The 21,143-nt window shown below is 33.4% G+C and overlaps 4 protein-coding genes across 4 annotated transcripts; 1 reads left to right on the top strand and 3 right to left on the bottom strand.

Annotated features, from left to right (window-relative positions):
* Nucleotides 1-1,630: 1,630 nt before the first annotated feature.
* On the bottom strand, nt 1,631-8,179 carry LOC113393876 (tetratricopeptide repeat protein 1). The gene is made up of 4 exons (XM_026630984.2): nt 7,839-8,179; nt 5,731-5,955; nt 3,005-3,161; nt 1,631-2,004 (listed from the first exon to the last, which is right to left on the bottom strand). Exons 1-4 carry the CDS (start codon nt 8,005-8,007, stop codon nt 1,725-1,727), a joined length of 831 nt encoding a protein of 276 aa, XP_026486769.2. The 5' UTR covers nt 8,008-8,179; the 3' UTR covers nt 1,631-1,724.
* Nucleotides 8,180-8,585: 406 nt separating this feature from the next.
* LOC113393878 (adrenodoxin) lies at nt 8,586-13,837 on the top strand. The gene is made up of 3 exons (XM_026630986.2): nt 8,586-8,954; nt 12,541-12,720; nt 13,594-13,837. The coding sequence occupies exons 1-3, from the start codon at nt 8,812-8,814 to the stop codon at nt 13,748-13,750; spliced, it is 480 nt and encodes a 159-aa protein (XP_026486771.2). The 5' UTR covers nt 8,586-8,811; the 3' UTR covers nt 13,751-13,837.
* On the bottom strand, nt 13,777-15,177 carry LOC135194319 (uncharacterized). Its single transcript, XM_064219634.1, has 2 exons — nt 14,392-15,177; nt 13,777-13,785 (listed from the first exon to the last, which is right to left on the bottom strand). The coding sequence occupies exons 1-2, from the start codon at nt 15,175-15,177 to the stop codon at nt 13,777-13,779; spliced, it is 795 nt and encodes a 264-aa protein (XP_064075704.1).
* Nucleotides 15,178-17,601: 2,424 nt separating this feature from the next.
* LOC113393874 (BRCA1-associated RING domain protein 1-like) lies at nt 17,602-19,375 on the bottom strand. The gene has a single exon (XM_026630982.2). It carries the CDS (start codon nt 19,276-19,278, stop codon nt 17,662-17,664), a length of 1,617 nt encoding a protein of 538 aa, XP_026486767.1. The 5' UTR covers nt 19,279-19,375; the 3' UTR covers nt 17,602-17,661.
* Between the last annotated feature and the right edge of the window lie 1,768 nt (nt 19,376-21,143).

Genomic DNA, 21,143 nt, shown 5'->3' with positions numbered 1-21,143 from the left:
TAAAATTTACATTTTGCAGGTAATTGCGACTCAATCCGTATCTGCAAAGCGACTACTAAATTCACAGGGCCGCCAGTAGAGCAAATTTATTTTACATCGCTGGTTAACTGAAATATTATGATATAAACTAACAAAACTGCAGCAGTGTTGACATAAAGTTATAGACCATTTATGGATAATTTCATTTATATTTTTCACTTTTACTAACGCAGTTTTTCAAACTTTATCATTACATACTATAAAACAACGTCGCTTACCTCGCTTGCTGTCTGTACCTGTGTATGCTTAGATCTTTAAAATAACACGAGTTTTGATACGGTTTTTTTATAGATAGATTGATTCAAGAGGAAGGTTTATAAGTAAAATACATGCACACTGTAGTAGAGAAACACTGAAAATTTTAGAGGTTTCTAAAAAGATGTCGTAAATAAACACATTTTTTGCGCTTACATTGCAAACGCTGGCTGAACCCTACGAGATAGATCAAAATAATGTATTACAGTATTGTATACCTTAGAAAAGTGCGATGGTATGTGTCTATCTCTTAGGGATAGTCCACAACAACCATTTTTTATCCTTTACTTTTTACGAGAAATAATGGCTTATTTTTTAAGCGATTTTAAGCAATACAGCATTAATCCTTATCAAATCAAGTACCTTAAATATATTGTGCATTTAATATAGATCAATATGGGCCTTTACAGTATGTAATTTAAATTAATATTTTCAAAGATATTACAGATTTAAAATGTAGGGACATAGATTAATTGAAGTTCGCGGGACGCGGTACCGTTTGAAGTTTTGTTTTCGAAGTGTTGGAAAATTTTCTTGACGGTCCTTCTTGGTTATATAGTTCTATAAAATGACGATTCAGAAATGTTTGTCAAAGTCTACTTTGATTTCGTATCTGATATTTACGGTTGTCCGCGTGTTACCGCGTACTGGGTGACGACATATACCAAAATATCAGTAAGGGTATGCCCAATAACCAATGCGTTCGAACTAAGATGTTACTACCAAGTTCAATCTCAACATACTTAATATTCAATTTAATTTACATTTTAGTATTGACTTAATTGCATTATTTGATAAAGATTATGATAAATGTAACCAACGATCATTGTTTAAACACGTGATCTAAATACAACACGAAGTTTCTTACAAAGTCAACACGTCCTTCCTGGAACAATATAGATATTAGACATCTCTATTGCGTATACATTTAATCTTACCATAAATAGACTTATTAAACAAAGTTTACTAGACAATCTATAATACTTTAATTTCACTTAGTGTTAAGGCTTCGTGCAAGCCCGTCTGGGTATGTACCTACCACGCCAAGATTGTCAGCGTATTGCCGATGTAAGTATAATTATTTCTAATGAGGCCAATGTATAGATATATAAATATTGGACATCACATACATCACTCCGATCCCAATGTAAGTAGCTAAAGCACTTGTGTTATGGAACATCAGAAGTAGCGACGGTACCATAAACACCCAGACCCGAGACAACATATATGAACTTTTTCTACATCGACTCGGCAACCGGTATACGCACTCGACCACGGAGCTCGTCATGGGCAATTTTTACCAATTCTCATGGACTAGAAGAACAAGGGATGTTAAGGGATAATAAAACAATTAAATTTTTCAAAGCTAAATATATTAACAATATCACAAGGCGTAACTTATTTCTACATTAGAAAATACAGACAAACGTCTATTGCTTGAAGTTAATCTTGTACCCTTTAGTTTCGGGGTCCTGTTCCATTTGGAAGTTCTGCGTGGAGAGACCGAACGGTTTCAGTATCATGTTGCCTAAATCTTTGAGTTTGTCCAGCATTTCCGATTTCAATTTATCGTTCCTCTCCGCGATCAGTGGCGGCAAACGGACCATTGCGCTTTGGGCCTCCTTGTGTGACGGATCTATTAGAAGCATCTGCTTGTAATCTTCTAAACTCTCATCTAACTTCTCTGTTATTTCATAGCACTGCGCTCGTCTGTCAAAATCGAAAAATACAGATTATAAATATTGGTAACAGTTTTTTTTTTTTAAACGCTAATGCTGTTTCTGTGTTAATATTAGGTATATGTAGGGGGTAAACTCAGGAACTAATAGTCTAATTCTAAAATTATGTTTACTGGTAGCAATCTACATTATTCCTAGGGTATAAATTATTTTTATATCAGAACAATTTTTTTATTTCGTCGGATCGCTAGTTATATGATAAAAAAATTAAATTAAGCAAATTTTTTGCGAAGAAAAGTTTAAGACTAACATTTTCACCGTAGCATGTAAAAGTAGGGACTTAAATACCGGTAAAAATACAGTAACGTTATCCTTACAAGTGCACAATAACGTTATGTTTTAGATGCTTGCGATGCTTAGAAAGTATATGACGTTATAAATACTTTACGATACATTCGTAAATAAAACGTTTCTAAATTATTGTTAATAAAAATAATAACGTTATTATTTATTGTTCTATACCATCTCTTTTACTCAATACTGCTTACTCATTTTTACGTAATGTTCCAACGAACGCGATGAAAATTACTATGCGAGTAGCTAAAATATTAATGGCGACTAGTTTTACTTAATTAAATAAACTTATATAGTGAATAGATTTGGCAACGTCGAGTTTTTATCGTTATATTAACGTTATTTTGCTGTCGTCGTTTCGTTATGATACTCAAAACGTTATACAAAATATTGAAACCGATATATCGGTTGAGGTACCGATACTATTTGTAACGTTATTATATCGTTATAAATTCCGTTATAGATAACGTTTTAAGTCCCTGTGTAAAAGCAATTCCTTGGTGCCCGCCGACGAGAAAGAGAGGGTAGCGCTGGTTTTTTACTGGGGATTCTGGTGTACTAGCCGTCCTGGGCACCGGCGAGTACCACTTACCCTCCACTTCACGTGGTGGGAACGCTCAATTCATTTTTCCAGCAAAATTTGCGAAATGTTGAGATTATTATAAAACTATTATTACCTGTAATAGGCTTTCACGTATTTATCGTCCAACTCCACGGCCTTCGTGCAGTCCTTTATCGCGTGCTTGTATCGTTCTAACTTTAATTTCGCTGCGCTCCTGTTGCAGTACAGTACCGCACGTTGCTCGTTAAACTGCAGCGGACAGATTTTCAATGCTGAAAAAAAATATAATAATTTTTAATATGTCTTACTATTGGGTCGGCCACTAAGTGATTGCCGATTCCGTGGGTAGGTAGACTTTACATTTTCTTTTGTTTTCTTAACGTGGTCAAAATATCTAACCTATATTCTTTTCGTATTGTGTGGAGTTCTACCTTTAATTTAGTAAAAAATATATATATCGATTAGTGCTTTAGTTTTGTTTTTATCCCAATTAAGAAATGGAAGAACAGGACTTGCACTTCAGATATATTTTACTGTATCACTATCGAAAAGGCAAGAACGGCATCGCAAGCATAAAATAAGTTACGTGCCACATATGGAAATGAAGCCTTGAATGAAAGACACGTGTCGATTTTGGTTTGCCAGATTTCGTTCTGGTGATTTTTCATCGAAAAATGCTCGACGATCTAGCCGGCCAGTCGAAGTCAATGCAAACCATATCAAGGCCATTATTGATTCAGATCGTCACAGTACAACACGTGACATTGCAGAGAAGCTCAATGTATCGCATACATGCATCGAAAAAAATTTAAAAATGCTTGGTTATGTCAAGAAACTCGATTTTAATTTTCCTTCTTATTTGAAATCGGCAATCACTTAGTTGCCAACGATATAATTACAAGTAGTTGTCCATGAATTTAAGGTATTTCACTTGGTAGCCTCATCTCTCTACATTCTAGTGCCAAACAGCAATACATTGTTGTGTTCCAGTTTGAAAGATGTGTAAGCCAGTGTAACTAGACACAAGGGACGTAGAACGTCCGGCTCGAAGGACCACTTGTTGGGACGTAATAAAAGTCCATAGACTGGTTAATATATTTTAATTTAGGAGCAAGACCACGTATTACTGTTACAATTTTAAACGTTGAAAATGTAGGAGAAGAGAGCGAGTGTGGCCTGTCGGGGCTTTATATACCCGGGACCTCCTCACTGCAGACACGACATCACACTCGCCCATTGGCTGCCGAGCGCAAGTCTGCGACCGATGCGTTAGTCGCAACACTTAGGTCGCAAGGTTAGTGGCACATTGCCAATTTTAGGAACGTCTATGGACGGTGGTGAACACTTACCACCAGATGACATCTTTGCTCGTCAAAAAAAAAATAAGGCCGTGTGCGTTGGATCTATACCAAATAGGCTTACAGCGATTATAAGGAATGTATCGCAAGAAAACCTGTCAAGTCCTATTATTGTAAAAATCCTAGAACGAATGCTAAGTATCGGACAATTCGAATCTAAGGAAGGTTGTTACAATCACACCAGTTTCTTTTGCGATCGTTGCCAAAAATCCCAGTTTGTTGAGAGCAATTGGAAACTCGACTTTATTTATAATACAACACTATTTGACTTAACTAATACCTACTTTAATATTGCCTCCAAATATCCAACTGACAACATCGCCGACATTCGATAATTCGAAAATTCGAAATGTCTGACAATACGTTATATACAAAAAGAAACTGACACACAAACATACAAGAAATGTACATATATATATATATATATATATATATATATATATATATATATATATATATAACGGGGCGAGATTACTTTGATTGTTGATTTGGATAATTAATGAATAGTTGGCAATAATGTTTGATAGCTGATTTACTTTTAAGAGCGGGTCACCTCGAATGGAGTTGTATGTGTCATGGCAACGCGAGTCGTTATGTTTTGACAAGCGACTCGAATGCTATGGTTGCTTGCAAACCCATTTGCTCTTCTTCATCATCATCCTCCTGCCCTTATCCCAATTTTACTTGGGGTCGGCGCAGCATGTCTTCTTCCATACTTCTCTGTCGGACGTCGTCTCACTAGTAACATTCTTTCTAACCATATCGTCTTTCACACAATCCATCCATCGTTTCTTGGGTCTTCCCCTACCTCTATATCCATCCACATCCATTCTCAAAACCTTTCTCACAACATGGTCCTCATTCCTCCGCATAACATGCCCATACCAAGACGGCCGGTTTCCGGATAGCTTCTCGGTTACCGGTGCCACTTTCAAACTTCCTCTTATGTACTCATTCCTTACTCTATCCATTCGCGTAACAACACACATTCCTCTCAGCATTCTCATCTCCGCCACATGCAATTGTCTTTCAGTCATCCCTTTTACAGCCCAACACTCTGATCCATTTGCTCTTAAACGAGATGAATTATTGTAATCCTTTGATATTATTGTGTTGTACGATTATTGAATCAATTAGTACAGTGATTAGACGATATTAAATACGTTTTATTTTGTGAATATCTCCATTGCACGCTCACATAGGCTTCCAAATGTCGGATCAATTCCCGAACCCAACTGCTCGGCATCCTGCTCCTCCGACATATATATAATAACAATGTTATAAATTCGAAACTGTCTGTTGCCTCTTCGCACTTAAATTGATGAACCGTTTGGGATGAAATTTGATATGGCCAAGTCGAACATATCATATTCGTAGCAAGCTGTTAACAGAATTTCGGTAACAAAAATCTATAAGATTACCCCCCGCCCCACCAAAAATCGCTTAAAGAAAACTCACTTCAAAAAAACACTCAAACTCTTACCTTCAGTATATTTGTCAATGCTCCGCTCGTATTCTTCGTTTTTGAACGCCAAGTTTCCCATTGTCTTGAGTGTTTCAGCAATGCTCCGACGTTCAGATTTTTGATCATCTGTCAGGTCGACTTCCGCATCCTTCAGTGATAGCTCATCAATGGAGTCTGTGTCGCTGTCATCTTTATCAGATTGTTCATTTTTAACTTCATCATCATCTTTGAATGATATGTCGACTAAAAAAGACGAAACAAACTCATTATTTAATAAAACATAACACTTAATTTTTGAAGCGTCAATAACGCAATGGGTAACGGACCTCCTAGCTGTGTAAAGAGTCGCAGGTTCGATCCTGACCCCTTGGGCTATTGTCGCGCTTATTCCTAACACTTATCACTATATCAGCTTAAAAGTAGGGGTAAATAGGAATATCAATAATTCCTTAATTCATTTGGGGCATTGCTATTATTCTTTATAAATAAAATCCCTGATCGGAACGGCTGTCAGGCATGTACCCTACCCTTCCAAGGAATGCAATTTGCGGGCCCACAGTCAGTAAACAAAGTTTACAAACGGCCTTTCTAACTTAATATTCAAGTTGTCTAACCCTAAATGTTAAATTTATCTTGTACGATTTACATTATAATATCATACGACCGTCGACGTCCAGAGACGCGCTCCGAGTAATTAAAACTAAATACTTCAAATCGTGTATATCACGCGAGAACGGGCAAACTTATATGGCTCTCGTCCGTCGTGCCCTATCGTATTTCGACATACGAAATGGAAGCTACGTCATTGGTTGAAAAATCTAATATTTAAAATATTTTCTACTTTAATGTATAACTTTTAATCGGCTTAATCTTAATTTTTATCATTTTCAAATTCTATTAGTTTTTATTGGTGGAAAACATATTCTTTGGACGAACAAATTGTAAATATACAATGTAATTACATTGTACTAGTTACAAATAACAGTAAAGTAACAACTATCAATATCTCAAAGCTAGGCCTACTCTCGCCTGAGAATAAAATATGGATCTTATTCTATCACACAGCTCAAATGTCGTTCGGTGGATAAAATATCTTACAAATCCATTAAACTTGCCATAGGTGCTTATGCTAAGTGACCTTAGCTACAAAGTCTCATTTAAGTAATATGTATACTGATTCATTTAGTATTTACACTACATGTTTAATATATAAAAATACATCAGAGTAAAACAAAAATGATAAATTCAAGTTTACTACATCAATATCGAGCATAATTACTAAAAAAAATTAACAAAACCATTGATATATAATAGAATTTATTGGTTTGCTTTAAATTACTAGTAAAATTCACCCTGAGAGAAGTCACAATTAAACACTATTATTCTGGTTTCCACAGAGCATCTATTTATTGCAATGGTATATGCTTACTATTTGTTGCATGTTTATTTTGTGGTAGAGCTCTGTGCAAGCCTGATGGTACCACACACTCATTGCATATAGTACCACCAAGCAGCAACATTTAGGCATTGTTGTGTTCGGTATGAAGGGTAACTGAGCCAGTGTAACTACAGGTACAAGGTACATCTTAGTTCTCAAAGTTGGTGGCGCATTGGTATTGTAAGGAATAGTCAAAAATTCTTACAGCACCATTGTCTGTGTCCATGTGTGGTGACCATTTACCATCGAAAGGCAAGGTTGGCGCAAATTAAAAATGATTAAACACTTCATATTATTGGTATCCCAGCTGCATTGGCCTGTCTGGCACAGATAGTAAAAAAAATTTAAACAAAAAAGGTGTGATTTTCGATGTCCGGCAAATTGGAATGTCGCGAAAGTAACTACTAACTTTCTGGTCAATGCTTTTCAGCATTCCGAAACAGTAATAGGTTTAGAAAAATAAATCTTGTAAAATAACGATTCAACAGTGCTCGAATTGAATGAATTCAAGTAGACTTTTACGTATATTTTGATAAGACATTTTTGTTTTACTAAGTGCGATCATTATATTAAATAAATATAACAAATTACTTTGTAAAAGTAATAATATCCTTGTGAATGTATCGTCCTGCGTTAACCTAACGCATAATTGATGGAAATAATTAATAGGTGTGATGCGTCAACTAACCCGACGGACTAGCTTTAGAAGAATCGCCAGATGCACAACTTTCAACATGATCACTAGAATTCAATCCGTCGTCATCGTCTGGGCGTAGAGAAAATTCCAAGTTCTTTGTCAAATCCTGAATAACTTCTTCGTTCGAAACGCTGTTCGTACTTTTTAATCGGTCAGACATTTTGTGATTTTTCTAACACTATTAATATTTGGTACTTTTTAAGCTCAACAAGTTATAACAATGTAAATGAGGTATAACCACACACGAACACACGTTTATAATATTACTTATTTATTAGAAATTATTAATGGATTATCACATTATTTGCGTTTGACAGCATCGTCTACGACGTTCCGTATGCGCGCGTATCAATGAATTATTAATTTAATCAATTTACCAAAGAGAACAAATTCAACATTTTTATACGTCAATTTATGAAGTGATTTTTTTAACGAGTGTATACTTTTTTCTTTCAATTTATTTTATCCTAAAAATAGGAGATATTTTTTAAATACAACTCCATTTCTTGTTGCTTTAGATGGATATTAATGTAATTAATATTGCGTGAAACATAAAACACGTTGACAGACGACAATCGTGACAATATAAATATGAGATTCCATTTATTTGCATTCCTACCGTTATTATATTATTTAGAAAGATTTTTCTGTAAATAATATGAAAATCTCTACTGGCATAGAAAAAAAAATAATATATTAAGTATGATAAATGAATGTATAAAATAGTTAGAATAAGGAAGTTATTGTATTTTTAACTGTTTGACTTAAGTTGTGACAGAAAGATAACGTAAAACGAAACCAAAACTAACCTATTCATGTTGTAATTTCAGGGTCAGGTAAAAATATTTAAAAGCTATCGTAGTTGCATTATCATAAAATTTAGCCGTCGCGGACGCGTATAAATTATTCATATCTTTTCTTTCGCCATAGTGTGTACAAGAGTGCGCTAAACATCGCTCAAAAGATGTTTTACAAAAACATTTTGATAAGTTTCTTTAAATCAAGATCATCTTATTTACGGACATATAACGGTGTTATTACGACTTTCGGTAATTACAGAAGTGTGTTACCCTTATCAACAACTAGACTCGCGTTAAAGGATGAAAAGTAAGTGCTCACTGATCACTGCTTCGATAAAAAAAATATCATAATCATCAATGTTCTCTTTTTGATTTGATTATTAAATTTTAAAATTATTTTCATTACAATCATAATAATTATCTTTATATCATTTATTGTACTTTATGATATAATTGAAGTGGCAAGCATTATTCATTTTGAGTCTCTTATTATTTTATCATCATAACCAATGATAAAACTCTCATCACAATAACTTTTAAATTAAATAAATTATTAGTAATAATTCACATACATATACACTAAATATTATATTATTTATAAAATAAACTCAAAATAAATATTTATAAAATTATCTTTGTAGATCAGTCACCAAAATAAGGGGCATGTTAAGTCATAAAACTAGTAATTTTTTGCTAAATCCTATTATGTCAATAGTATTCATAGTTTTTTTCTTTGAAGTTGAACTTTAATGAAAATCTCTTAAATTACATAATCTAATTTATATCTGAATTAACTTAGTTAATTTTTCCTAATTTCTGCTATTTTAACATAAAAGTTTTAGTCACAATCAAAGTTATATTTTAACTATATAAAGATAAGATCTACTAAATTGCTTTACTATAGGAGAAACATAACATAACTTGATGAAAAGAAGTCATAAACTAAATTGAAAAGTAAATAAAACAAGGAATTATACAAGATAGTCATGAGAATTGATGTTTAAGCAAGTTATATATCAATCTCTAAATAAAAATCAAAATATACTTTATTCAAGTAGTTTTTTACAACTTTTGAATCGTTATTATACAGAACATCATCAAGTAAAGCTCCCACCAGCCGGATTGTAGATTCTACTGAGTAGAACCGGCATGAAATTCAGTAGTTACTCTTTTCCAACATTTTATATACATTATGTTAGTTAAATACAATTATATATAATATATCCAGCCTGAAAATCAACAAGTATTTGCTCAAAATTTTTGTTATCATCTATATAATATTGTGTTGAATAATAGCTTTACTTATCAATGTTTTTTTAACAACTAATTTGAATTTATGAATCAAAATGTTTTAAAATATCCATCATAGCATATCATGTCAAAATCTCTCAAACTCGGTGTCTAATGCATGAAAGCTCATTTATTTACTGTGTAAAGTTAAGATGTTTACATCAATTAATTACTTGATTTATCGTTAATATTTAGAAATATTTTTTGTTATGGTAGACAGACAAATTTGGCAAATGGTAAGAGGTGACCGTGGTGTTGGGCTATAGACATTGGTAATGTAAGAAATTTTAATTATTCCTCATATTGCCATGTGTTACAAACCTCTGGAATTAGAGTGTCATATCCCTTGTGTCTAACTGTACTAGGTATTGCTGTTAGGTTGGCGGATATGTGATGAGTAGGTGTTACCTATAGCCTATTCCAATTGTAGTAGTATAATACAACACTATTACATTTAACTACTTATTTTCACTTTAATTTGACATCCAAAATTCTGATAACAGTTTCGGCAACATTCAAAACACTATTTTTTAGCAAATCCTAAGTGAATATCATAGATTAATCAAGCTCTCAACCAATGATATTGCGTCAAATGTTTTTTATCTGGCTTTTTTCCTGTTATGTGATGTAATGTACTTATTCAGGTGGGCTAGCCGAAAGCATTCTATTTTAAGTTTTCATTAATATAAGATTAGTTTAAGGCTCAAACACAGGCAACTTGTTATGTGGAATTTTATGTTTTTAACAAATATGAATCCTTAATTTTTTTGCCATGTACTACTGGACCAAAGCCTCCCCCATACAAAGCCACCCACCACAGGGAAATACACCCCTGTGTCAGTGTGTTTTTATGTATGTAATTTGTGATGTTTTGCAAATTATAACATTGACCTACTAGTTTCGTCAGACACAATATTATATAACGAATAACTGATAGGCTATCATTTAATTCAAATTCGAAGTTTATCAATTCTATAAATAGTGTAACACAAATTCGCTTGAAAAAATTAAAATATAGCAAACTCCGAAACAGCCACTATTTTTAATTTTTTATATGATAATCATCTTTACTAAATTATAAATTAAATTAGAAGGCACATGTTCTTAACATATCATTCTTATATATTAATAGCGTAAGCCGACTTTTGTCCCAGTGATTATGGGACGATAATTGCATATAAAAAATCGGTTATGGTCTCATTTTGAAGAGCTCCAGTCGTAGATGTGCAGAGAAATAAAGAGGATTCTTGATGTAATTTTACTAAATTGTTACGAATTATAAAAGAATTAATTTTAGAAAGCGGAAAAAGCGGCTGTTGGGGGCACTACAGCTGTATAAGATAAAGTGATAAACGTGAACAAAATGAAATTGTTTTCGACAAACTCCAATTTTAACGTAACTGATGTTATACTATTTGACATTAAAAAATTCATTTAAATAAGGTTTTATCATTTTGGCGCCAAATGTAGATGAGTGACTTGCAGTTTAAAATGAAATTAAATCTAAATAAAACCTGTCATGTCATAGGTTTCGAAATTTCTAAAACTTTAATAAACGCGATGTTTCGTGGGAGACGCAATACGAGGTTAAAACAAATAATTAGTTGGTATGCACATTTTAAAGACTAAGAACAATAACTTTACCTTGCATATTTCCGTGTATTTATTACGCGTAAATCCAAAAAGTACGAGACATCGGTAGCAATGCATATGTTATATACCAAAACTATAATTATAAAATTCTACCAACTCGGTATTACCGATTTACCGAGCGAACGTGAAGTTAAGCGACCCGCCCCGACGCAGGAACTCGTAAAAGTTTAGTGCTATTTTTTATTATTATTTATGAATTTACATAGGTATGTCTCTATCTACATACCTTAGATATCGGAACTGATCGGACATTACAGAATTTGCACAATTTAATGGATTGACAAAACAGCTAGACTTTAATTTAGTTACTTAATGTAAAAGAAATTTTGCTGATAGTTCTTTGTACGGTGAATTTATATGAGTTGTATGTATTACTCTCGAAATTAATAAATAATGTTTTTCTTTATTGGTTAAGTTAAGCAATTAATGTAAAACAATACAGTAATGTAAGATAATGTTATAACAATGTTCCGGTTCCAGCGTATCCAGAAGTGAGCTTAACTTTCCCGCCAATGTTTTTTTTTTTTAATATTGCCCGCTTCAAAAAACGTAGCAACAACATTAATTAATTTTAAACTTTATGTACTTGATTGCAATTAAGGCCTTATTACATTATTTATTATAAACGATGAAATGGAATGTTACTTCAAAAGCCCAGTTCATGTAAACAAAATCATTTCTATTGCTTTGAAATTAGTACAAGAATTTTCCCGCGTAAAATTATAAATAAAATGTCTGTCACCGATTTCATATAAATTGGAGATTTATGTCAGTTTTGATTTTATTTCAAACTAAGAATTATAATGTTAATAAAATTAAACAAATAATAAAAATCTATTTCGAGTACTAGTTTATTTATTACAAGGATGATTTATGAAGCTAGCCCAATACAGCTCAGTCTTGGGCTACTAATTACATATTATTAACAAAGTATAAAAAAAAATTTCCAGGGTCAAAGTGACGTTTAACCTCTACGACGGAAGAAAAATAGAGGCTGAAGGAAAAGTTGGTGACACCCTGCTAGACGTGGTCGTAAATAATGACCTCGATATAGACGGGTATGGAGCGTGTGAGGGTACCGTGACCTGTTCCACTTGTCATGTTGTGTTTAAGCAGGAAGACTTCGACAGGTGAGAATTTGTTACTTATATTTTCAACTCTCTTGTTGTCAATATAATTATCGTTTAGTTACTAATTACACATTGATTATTATTACAGTCCCCAAACATAGAACATACTCTTAACATAGCTTTCTGGTGTACTGACAAATATTTTATATTCTAACAAAGACATAGACAAAATTATACTTTTTATACTTCTGTATAATATTATAAGTAACTATTTCTGATGTTTGTCTGTCACGGCCGAGCTACTGAACCGAATTTGATGGAATTTGGTATGCATCAAGCTTGAACTCCAAGGAAGGACATATGCTACTTTTTATAGCTCACACCTGACGACCATGCCCTAAAACGCGAGTGAAGCCGCGAACGACATCTAGTATGATTTATTCCTAATAGTAAGTGCGTCACACCAGTGGACTCTATTACCTCACTCTCATAATCCGATGGGTCGTCTAACCGGAAAGAGTGCAGAGATACGATAATTGCTTTTCGTTCTTTCCGAGGCCATACTATATAGTAACACTGACAATTTCAAAAGTCGGGGTTGCTAGGTATTTTTCCACAGGAAATCTTAATAGTTTTTTTGTTTTATTATCCCAATCCAGAATATGAAACCTTATAAGCAAAATTATACAAATATACATGTATGATAGAAAGGGATGTGCGTAATACTCGTTGACTTCCAGGCAGGATATATGACATACATATATAATTATATTAAGCTAACATGACCTTTTATTTTAAATGTTGAAAAATTATAACTACTGTGTTTCTTGCCCGTTCTTCTCCGTAGAATCGACATTTCGAACCGGTGGTAACTTCACCTGAGATTTTCGTAGAATTTTCGCAGTATTGTGCTGAATATATTTACTGTTTCAGATTAGCTGAAGAGGCGGGTGACGAAGAGAGAGATATGTTAGATTTAGCGTATGGATTAACAGACACATCGAGGCTTGGTTGCCAAGTAACCTTGACCAAAGAACTTGACGGGCTCGAGGTCAAAGTGCCAGAGAGCGTCAACGACGCCAGAAGCTGATGACGTTCCACATTTAGACTACTAAATCAATGACGCTGTAAAAAATCTAGATAATAATAATACCGTTTTGGGCAAATAAGTATAAAAGCTAAAAAATATATGTATTACTAACATTATCTAAAACGGGATATTTACCATGTTTTTTATTTTTATTTGGTGGAGCTCGATATTTCGACATTATCTACGAATGTCTTGTTCACGAGACTGACGTTTGCGGGTAGATGTTGGCGGCATTAGAAGTGTCCATATCGGACTACCTCCTTTCTCGTACGTTTGCTGCGTAAACACTGGTTACCACTACCACTGTCACTTTCACCCCTACTATTTGTTTTATTTACACTCGAAACTCGATCCCGTGTTTTACAAACGAAACTCACCGTATCGATTCGCGAATTTTTTATATTGTTTTTCAAGGGTTTGCATAATTTTATCACTGGATTCCATACTTTTGACAGTTGAAACCCATCTTCCCTATTGAAATTACTATATTTAGTAATTTCAATGGCTTCTCGTACCAGTCGGGGTATGTAATGGCGTTCTGTCGCGAGTATCTGAGCATTATGAAACTCGATCCAATGGTTCGGCCCGGCTTCCAGAAGATGTTCCGCGATGGCTGATTTCTTGGTATCATTGTTTTTTACCGCCTTGATATGTTCGTTGATACGACAAGATACCGTACGTTTCGTCTGTCCAACATAGGATTTACCACAACTACAGTCGATTTTGTAAACTCCGGGTTTTTCCAGGGGAAAGCTATCTTTAGGTGAACGCAACATTTGCCCTATCTTCTTGAAAGGAGTGAAGATAGTCTTCACCGCATATTTGCCCAGGACTCTAGCTATCTTATCTGTCACTCCTTTAACATATGGCATAAATGCTGGTTGTCTTTCAACCCTGTACTGTCGCAGTAACTTATGATCCCGTGTAGCTGTGTTTCCCACTTTATATCCATTCCGCTGTAGGACCTTTTCAACGTGTGCTAGCTCAGATTGTAGGTGGTCTTCATCACAAAGGTCATATGCGCGATTGGTCAAAGATGCTACTACAGCGTTTAAGTGTCGAGGATGGTGGTGTGAGTTAGCATGAAGATATCGGTCGGTATGCGTTGTTTTCCTGTAGACAGTATGGCTCACAGAGCCGTCCATACGTACTCCAATTTCAACATCAAGGAATGCCATTTTTCTGTTCTTCTCCATTTCACAGGTGAATTTAATTTTTCTGTGGATGCTGTTCAAATGATTTAAGAAATTCGTTGCACTATCACTGTCCCCCTTTATGATGGCAAATACGTCATCTACATACCTCTTCCACAGTTTAATCGTAGTTACAGCCTTTGCCGTTGACATGGCTATCTCCTCGAAATGTTCCATCCAGATGTTGGCGACTAGAGGAGCGACTGGACTCTTCGTCTCGACCGATATCTTCATGCTAACTCACACCACCATCCTCGACACTTAAACGCTGTAGTAGCATCTTTGACCAATCGCGCATATGACCTTTGTGATGAAGACCACCTACAATCTGAGCTAGCACACGTTGAAAAGGTCCTACAGCGGAATGGATATAAAGTGGGAAACACAGCTACACGGGATCATAAGTTACTGCGACAGTACAGGGTTGAAAGACAACCAGCATTTATGCCATATGTTAAAGGAGTGACAGATAAGATAGCTAGAGTCCTGGGCAAATATGCGGTGAAGACTATCTTCACTCCTTTCAAGAAGATAGGGCAAATGTTGCGTTCACCTAAAGATAGCTTTCCCCTGGAAAAACCCGGAGTTTACAAAATCGACTGTAGTTGTGGTAAATCCTATGTTGGACAGACGAAACGTACGGTATCTTGTCGTATCAACGAACATATCAAGGCGGTAAAAAACAATGATACCAAGAAATCAGCCATCGCGGAACATCTTCTGGAAGCCGGGCCGAACCATTGGATCGAGTTTCATAATGCTCAGATACTCGCGACAGAACGCCATTACATACCCCGACGGGTACGAGAAGCCATTGAAATTACTAAATATAGTAATTTCAATAGGGAAGATGGGTTTCAACTGTCAAAAGTATGGAATCCAGTGATAAAATTATGCAAACCCTTGAATAACAATATAAAAAATTCGCGAATCGATACGGTGAGTTTCGTTTGTAAAACACGGGATCGAGTTTCGAGTGTAAATAAAACAAATAGTAGGGGTGAAAGTGACAGTGGTAGTGGTAACCAGTGTTTACGCAGCAAACGTACGAGAAAGGAGGTAGTCCGATATGGACACTTCTAATGCCGCCAACATCTACCCGCAAACGTCAGTCTCGTGAACAAGACATTCGTAGATAATGTCGAAATATCGAGCTCCACCAAATAAAAATAAAAAACATGGTAAATATCCCGTTTTAGATAATGTTAGTAATAAAAATAACCATGTTAATTTAAAATCTTATATGTATTAGTCTCCAATTTTTATACAAGGTTTTAAGGGTTGGGCTATCTATCTGTTTACGCAGCTAATAGTATATATTTTTTTACTTTAGCAACACTAGGAGGTTTTCAATACACGATGAAATATCCAATTAGATAAATGATAGAGATTAAGTAATATTACCTCAATTTATAATATTTATAAAAACATTGTCATTAATTAAACAAAATGATAAATTATCTGTATAGATATAATAGTATTTTTATAATCTGTTAAATAATTAGTACTGTTCAAATATCTTTTAATGTTAACCTGAAGTATTAGGTTTTAGTATAAGATTCCTTTTCATAATGTTATGTTTACATAATTAATCAAGTTAGAATAAATTATTACAAAATTTTACACATTTTTTTTATAGTTATATCATTCAACATAATTGGGGCTAATATAATTTAAAAAAACACGTGACTTTCTAGACAAAATGCGGTTTCAGTTTGAACACACAAAGTTTTTTGATTATGGTAACACTATCATAGTTCCCAACTTTAAACAATGAGAAAGAAATACTTATGTACTACTAATAGGCAAATTAGAATAATATATAATAGTAAATTTTAATTACATTATATTTCAAATTAATTATTATTATTTATGTTTACTGGAATCGAATGATGAATTTGTTAATCGACTGATGATCAACATTAGTATTTTATTATCTGTGGAAAGGTATGTGCATTTTTGGCGGGCTTTTACAAATAGTTGCGTTAAGGGATGGATATACTTGTAATACCTTCATTTAAGTTTTTTTGTTCGGTAATAGTTATTATGTTAATTAACATTATATATGGCATTACCTTTTCTCCAAAAAAATCACATTACTAAAGCAAAAAAATAAAATGTTTGCTTTTTGGAACGAATTCCATTACGTAACTTATAGTAGTCAACTGACAGACAAGCAGAAATCTTCACGTAAGGAAAAAACGTTGTGCCCCATACAGGGGACCTTTCCCTTCCTTTTTCTTTCTTTTATATACAGCTTTAAATAATATTATGAAAACTTATTTATTGTTATAATTTAATGTACAATAACAAACAAACAAACATTCAAACATTGTTAATTAATTTTGTGGTCTTAAAACATGTTTAATACAATGAAAGCAACTTCGTTCCAATCAAATATCTCACAGTACCTTCTAAAACATACTCTCAGTGAGGTCAAGTCTACCAAATGACAATCCTGGACCTGCCACTGTGAGGTTAACATAATTTTAAGAAAACAACTATTATAACGATTTATTTATTGGTTTAGAAAAAACAGATTACAATCAATTGAAAAATTATAATTTTATGTTCTAAATACAGAGCATAATATATTTATATGAATGTTTTTTTGATAAAATCTTTTTTTTTATCGAACTATAAATATAATAATAAAAATAATATATTTCTATCATCATAATATCCAGCTCATAGAAGATTTGAATATAATAGTATGTTTCACCAAGGTTCACATAACTCATATTTTTCTATACATTCGATTAACCAGCCGATGGGTAGTGCCTTAAAGTGAGCCATATTGTACATTGGCTCATAAATGTCTTTGAAAATTATGTAATGAGAGCAATTAACAAGTTTTCCATCTTTTTTCGCATGATATGGCACTAATTTCTCTGCATCTGGTATTAATTCTGGGTTCGGTACACGTCGTAACACTACACCACCAGCATCAATGATCAGTTTAGTTAATATCGCTTTAGTGAGAACAATCGATTTGGAAATTTCATACTTTGTGTTGAAATTGTGTAAATAGAAGTGGCAGCCATTGAATATTCCTGGTAGCTGTTTATATTTGTTGTATCGAGAATTTTTCGGACCTAAGTAGGAGCTATTCCCGACCCCTTTGACCTCATAATCGTTAAACGGCTCCAAATTAGTTTCTGTCGATTTAGTTATCCATTGAGTGGATATGATCCACAATCCACTAACAATTCCTTGTAAAATATCTAAGCTAGATGTACATATACCATCATCTTCAGTGTCTACTATTAAATGAGTGACTTTTTTAACGAGTTTTGCTTCAATATGTAGATTTGAATGATGTTTCGATAATATCTTTAGTTTGTTGTGTATAGTACGGAATTGTGATACACAGAAGACCCTAATATCTTCAAAGTCTAATTCTGCATGTAACTCTGAAATAATTGTTACGTTAGCACCTTGAGTTTGAATAATATTGTCAGCAGCATCCTCGAGGGCTCTTTTCATATCTTCTGATGCTAGCTCTGTTGGTGTTTCCCCTTTACTATTTCTGCTTTTTATATTTGCACCATTCTTAACTAATTCCTCTGCAATTTCTGCATGATTGTACCTGACGGCTTCATGCAGGGGCGTTTCGTTGCCTTGACCTGGGACGTCAATGAGTGTATTATATTGTAACAAGATTCTCACCAAATCTAATCGACCATTTTGTACAACTTCATGCAAAGGGGTCCAGCCTGCATGGTCTTTAGTGTTTGTGTTTGCTCCTTGCTTCAGTAGTTCTATAACAGTATCAACCTTGCCTAAACGACAAGCTACATGTAGTGCAGTTTCTCCTTTGTTATTTCTCTTTTCCGTACCTTTATGAACTCTAGAACTAGCGGATGACAATAATGTAGAGTTTAAATTGTCATTTTTATTTTGTGGCTTTTTTGATTTTTCTGAAGCGGTCATGTTTGTATTTGACTTTACTGTTTTTTTATTTTCTTTATCACTAATCTCAATACTGTGGACTTTTTCTTTAATGGCGCGTTTTTTACTAGTACCATTGGAACTCTCGCCTTTTGTGGTCTGTAACACATTCTTGTTTCGAAAGCTTTCGAATATATTGTTAAGTTCTTTAGTGGAGTTAATACATGCGTCCAATCGATCATCTGTGAATGTCGTACAACCGGCGAGGGGTATATTACATGTGGGACAATTTCTTAAGTTATTAAAATGTTCCGAACATATCAAGTGAAAACACGTACTTAAAGTAACAGGATCTTTGCATAATTCTGAACAAAAACCACACGTGTAATCTAGCGTGACCGCGTCTAATGCTTTTAAGAACTTATTTAGTTTTTCTGTAGACATTTTATGTGTTAAAAGTTTAGGAGAAAGTATATATGTATTTAATATTTATAAAATGAAACTTTCCGCCGCGAAAACTTGATTTGACATTATTTTTCAATACCTGTCAAAGTCAGACTTGAATGGTAATTGACATATCAAACTTAAAGCATAGCTAAAGTTCAGAGAAAAGTAAAAAAGGATGAACTTATCGAAATGTTGGTAGATCAAGATATTTAACACAATTTTTTTATCTTTATTTACGACTTTAATATATAAATAATTGTAATAAATGTATTTAATATGTACAAAAATATTTGTAGTTACCGCATTATTTTCTTTCGAACTATTCAGTGGTTAGGCTGACGGGATAGGGCATAAATATTATTTCTGATATCATTTCCGTAAAAAATAAAAAGACAGGTTGCCTTTCTGCTAGGCAAAGGCTTCTCTCTCCTTTTAGGTAAACTTTTCTTTCTAACTAAGAAATCATTTTTAACAGGAAAACACATTTATTTCCTAATGTATTAAAAATTCTTTAAGTTTTACCACTTTTTAAAATCAAAAACAAAATGCTTGTAATTACTTCTATCCTATTTCAATTCTTACGTTGAGCATATTCCTTAGTTTAAATTAAAAAAAAGTCAATATTAGCAAGTACAACAATATTAAGAATTTGATAGAAACAAAACTTGTATTAAAAATAAAGACAAATTTGTAACATCAAGTTTACGTCTCGGGGAAGTAATTTTTTAGGGTTCCGTACCCAAAGGGTAAAACAGCTGTTTGTCCTTCTGTCTGTCACCAGGTTGTATTTCAATAACCGCGATAGCTAGACAGTTGAAATTTTCACAAATTATGTATTACTGTTGCCGTTATAACAATGAAATAAAATAAATATTTAAATATTAAAGGCTTAAATATAATAAAAAAAAGGCTCCCATACATAAAACGTCATTTTTTGCTAATTTTTGCTCGATATCAATAAATGGTAACAGGTAGGCACTTGAAATATACAACAAATGTGATTTTTATGCTGTTTTATTGCCCAATATTAAAATCAGCATCAGGTAAACGAAATATTCACAAAATATTTATTTTTATTTAACAATGAACTTTGGAAGCTAAGTATTTATGACCCTTTTGTCTGTAGTTACAATGGCTCACTCACTCAAACCGTAACTCAGCCAACAAATTGAGTAGAATATGTGAATAAAGGGTGTTATTCATAACCACCACCAGTTCATCCTCATGATACAAACAGTAATAATACGCATTACTGAATAACATTTTATACAGATTAAAAACGCATATGTCAGTTGATTTCTTGAATCTTATAAATTTTTATTTTATTAGTTTCCAACCAGCAATTTTATTGTATTGAATCATGAAATAAAATTAATTTACTATTACAATATACCGGTGATGTAGAACGGAAAAAAAGTAACCAAATACTATCTCCTTATTAAAAAAATCACTTTAGAACTGCTGTATAATTATGATAAATGTGTTCTTAAATTAAAATTAAGTCTAATTGCAATGAATATACGCTATCAGACGTGAAAAGTGAAAACAGTCAGGTAGATGTGTAAATGAATCATCACAATTATTAGTCTTAAATCTGGTTGATCTCTTAATATAGTGCATAAATACGTATTTATTATAATCGTTAGACTATCCGACAAACAATATATAAAATTTGTCGACAAGAGGGTTTCAGAATTGGATTGGAATTTATTTATAGTATCGTAGTCGATATAAATAAATAGTCTTGATCCTCAATTACGATTAAGCTGAGGTTAATTTTTGTGAGGAATAGTCGGAAGTTGGATCGAAATAGATTCGGAAACGTCTCGTTAGCGTTATAAGTTGGTAGAATTTTATTAGTC

Source organism: Vanessa tameamea, chromosome 29 (genome assembly GCF_037043105.1).
Source record: "Vanessa tameamea isolate UH-Manoa-2023 chromosome 29, ilVanTame1 primary haplotype, whole genome shotgun sequence".
Taxonomy (NCBI): Eukaryota; Metazoa; Arthropoda; class Insecta; order Lepidoptera; family Nymphalidae; genus Vanessa; species Vanessa tameamea.
The sequence above is the reverse complement of the archived record's forward strand: the minus strand, read 5'-3'. Positions and strand labels throughout refer to the sequence as shown.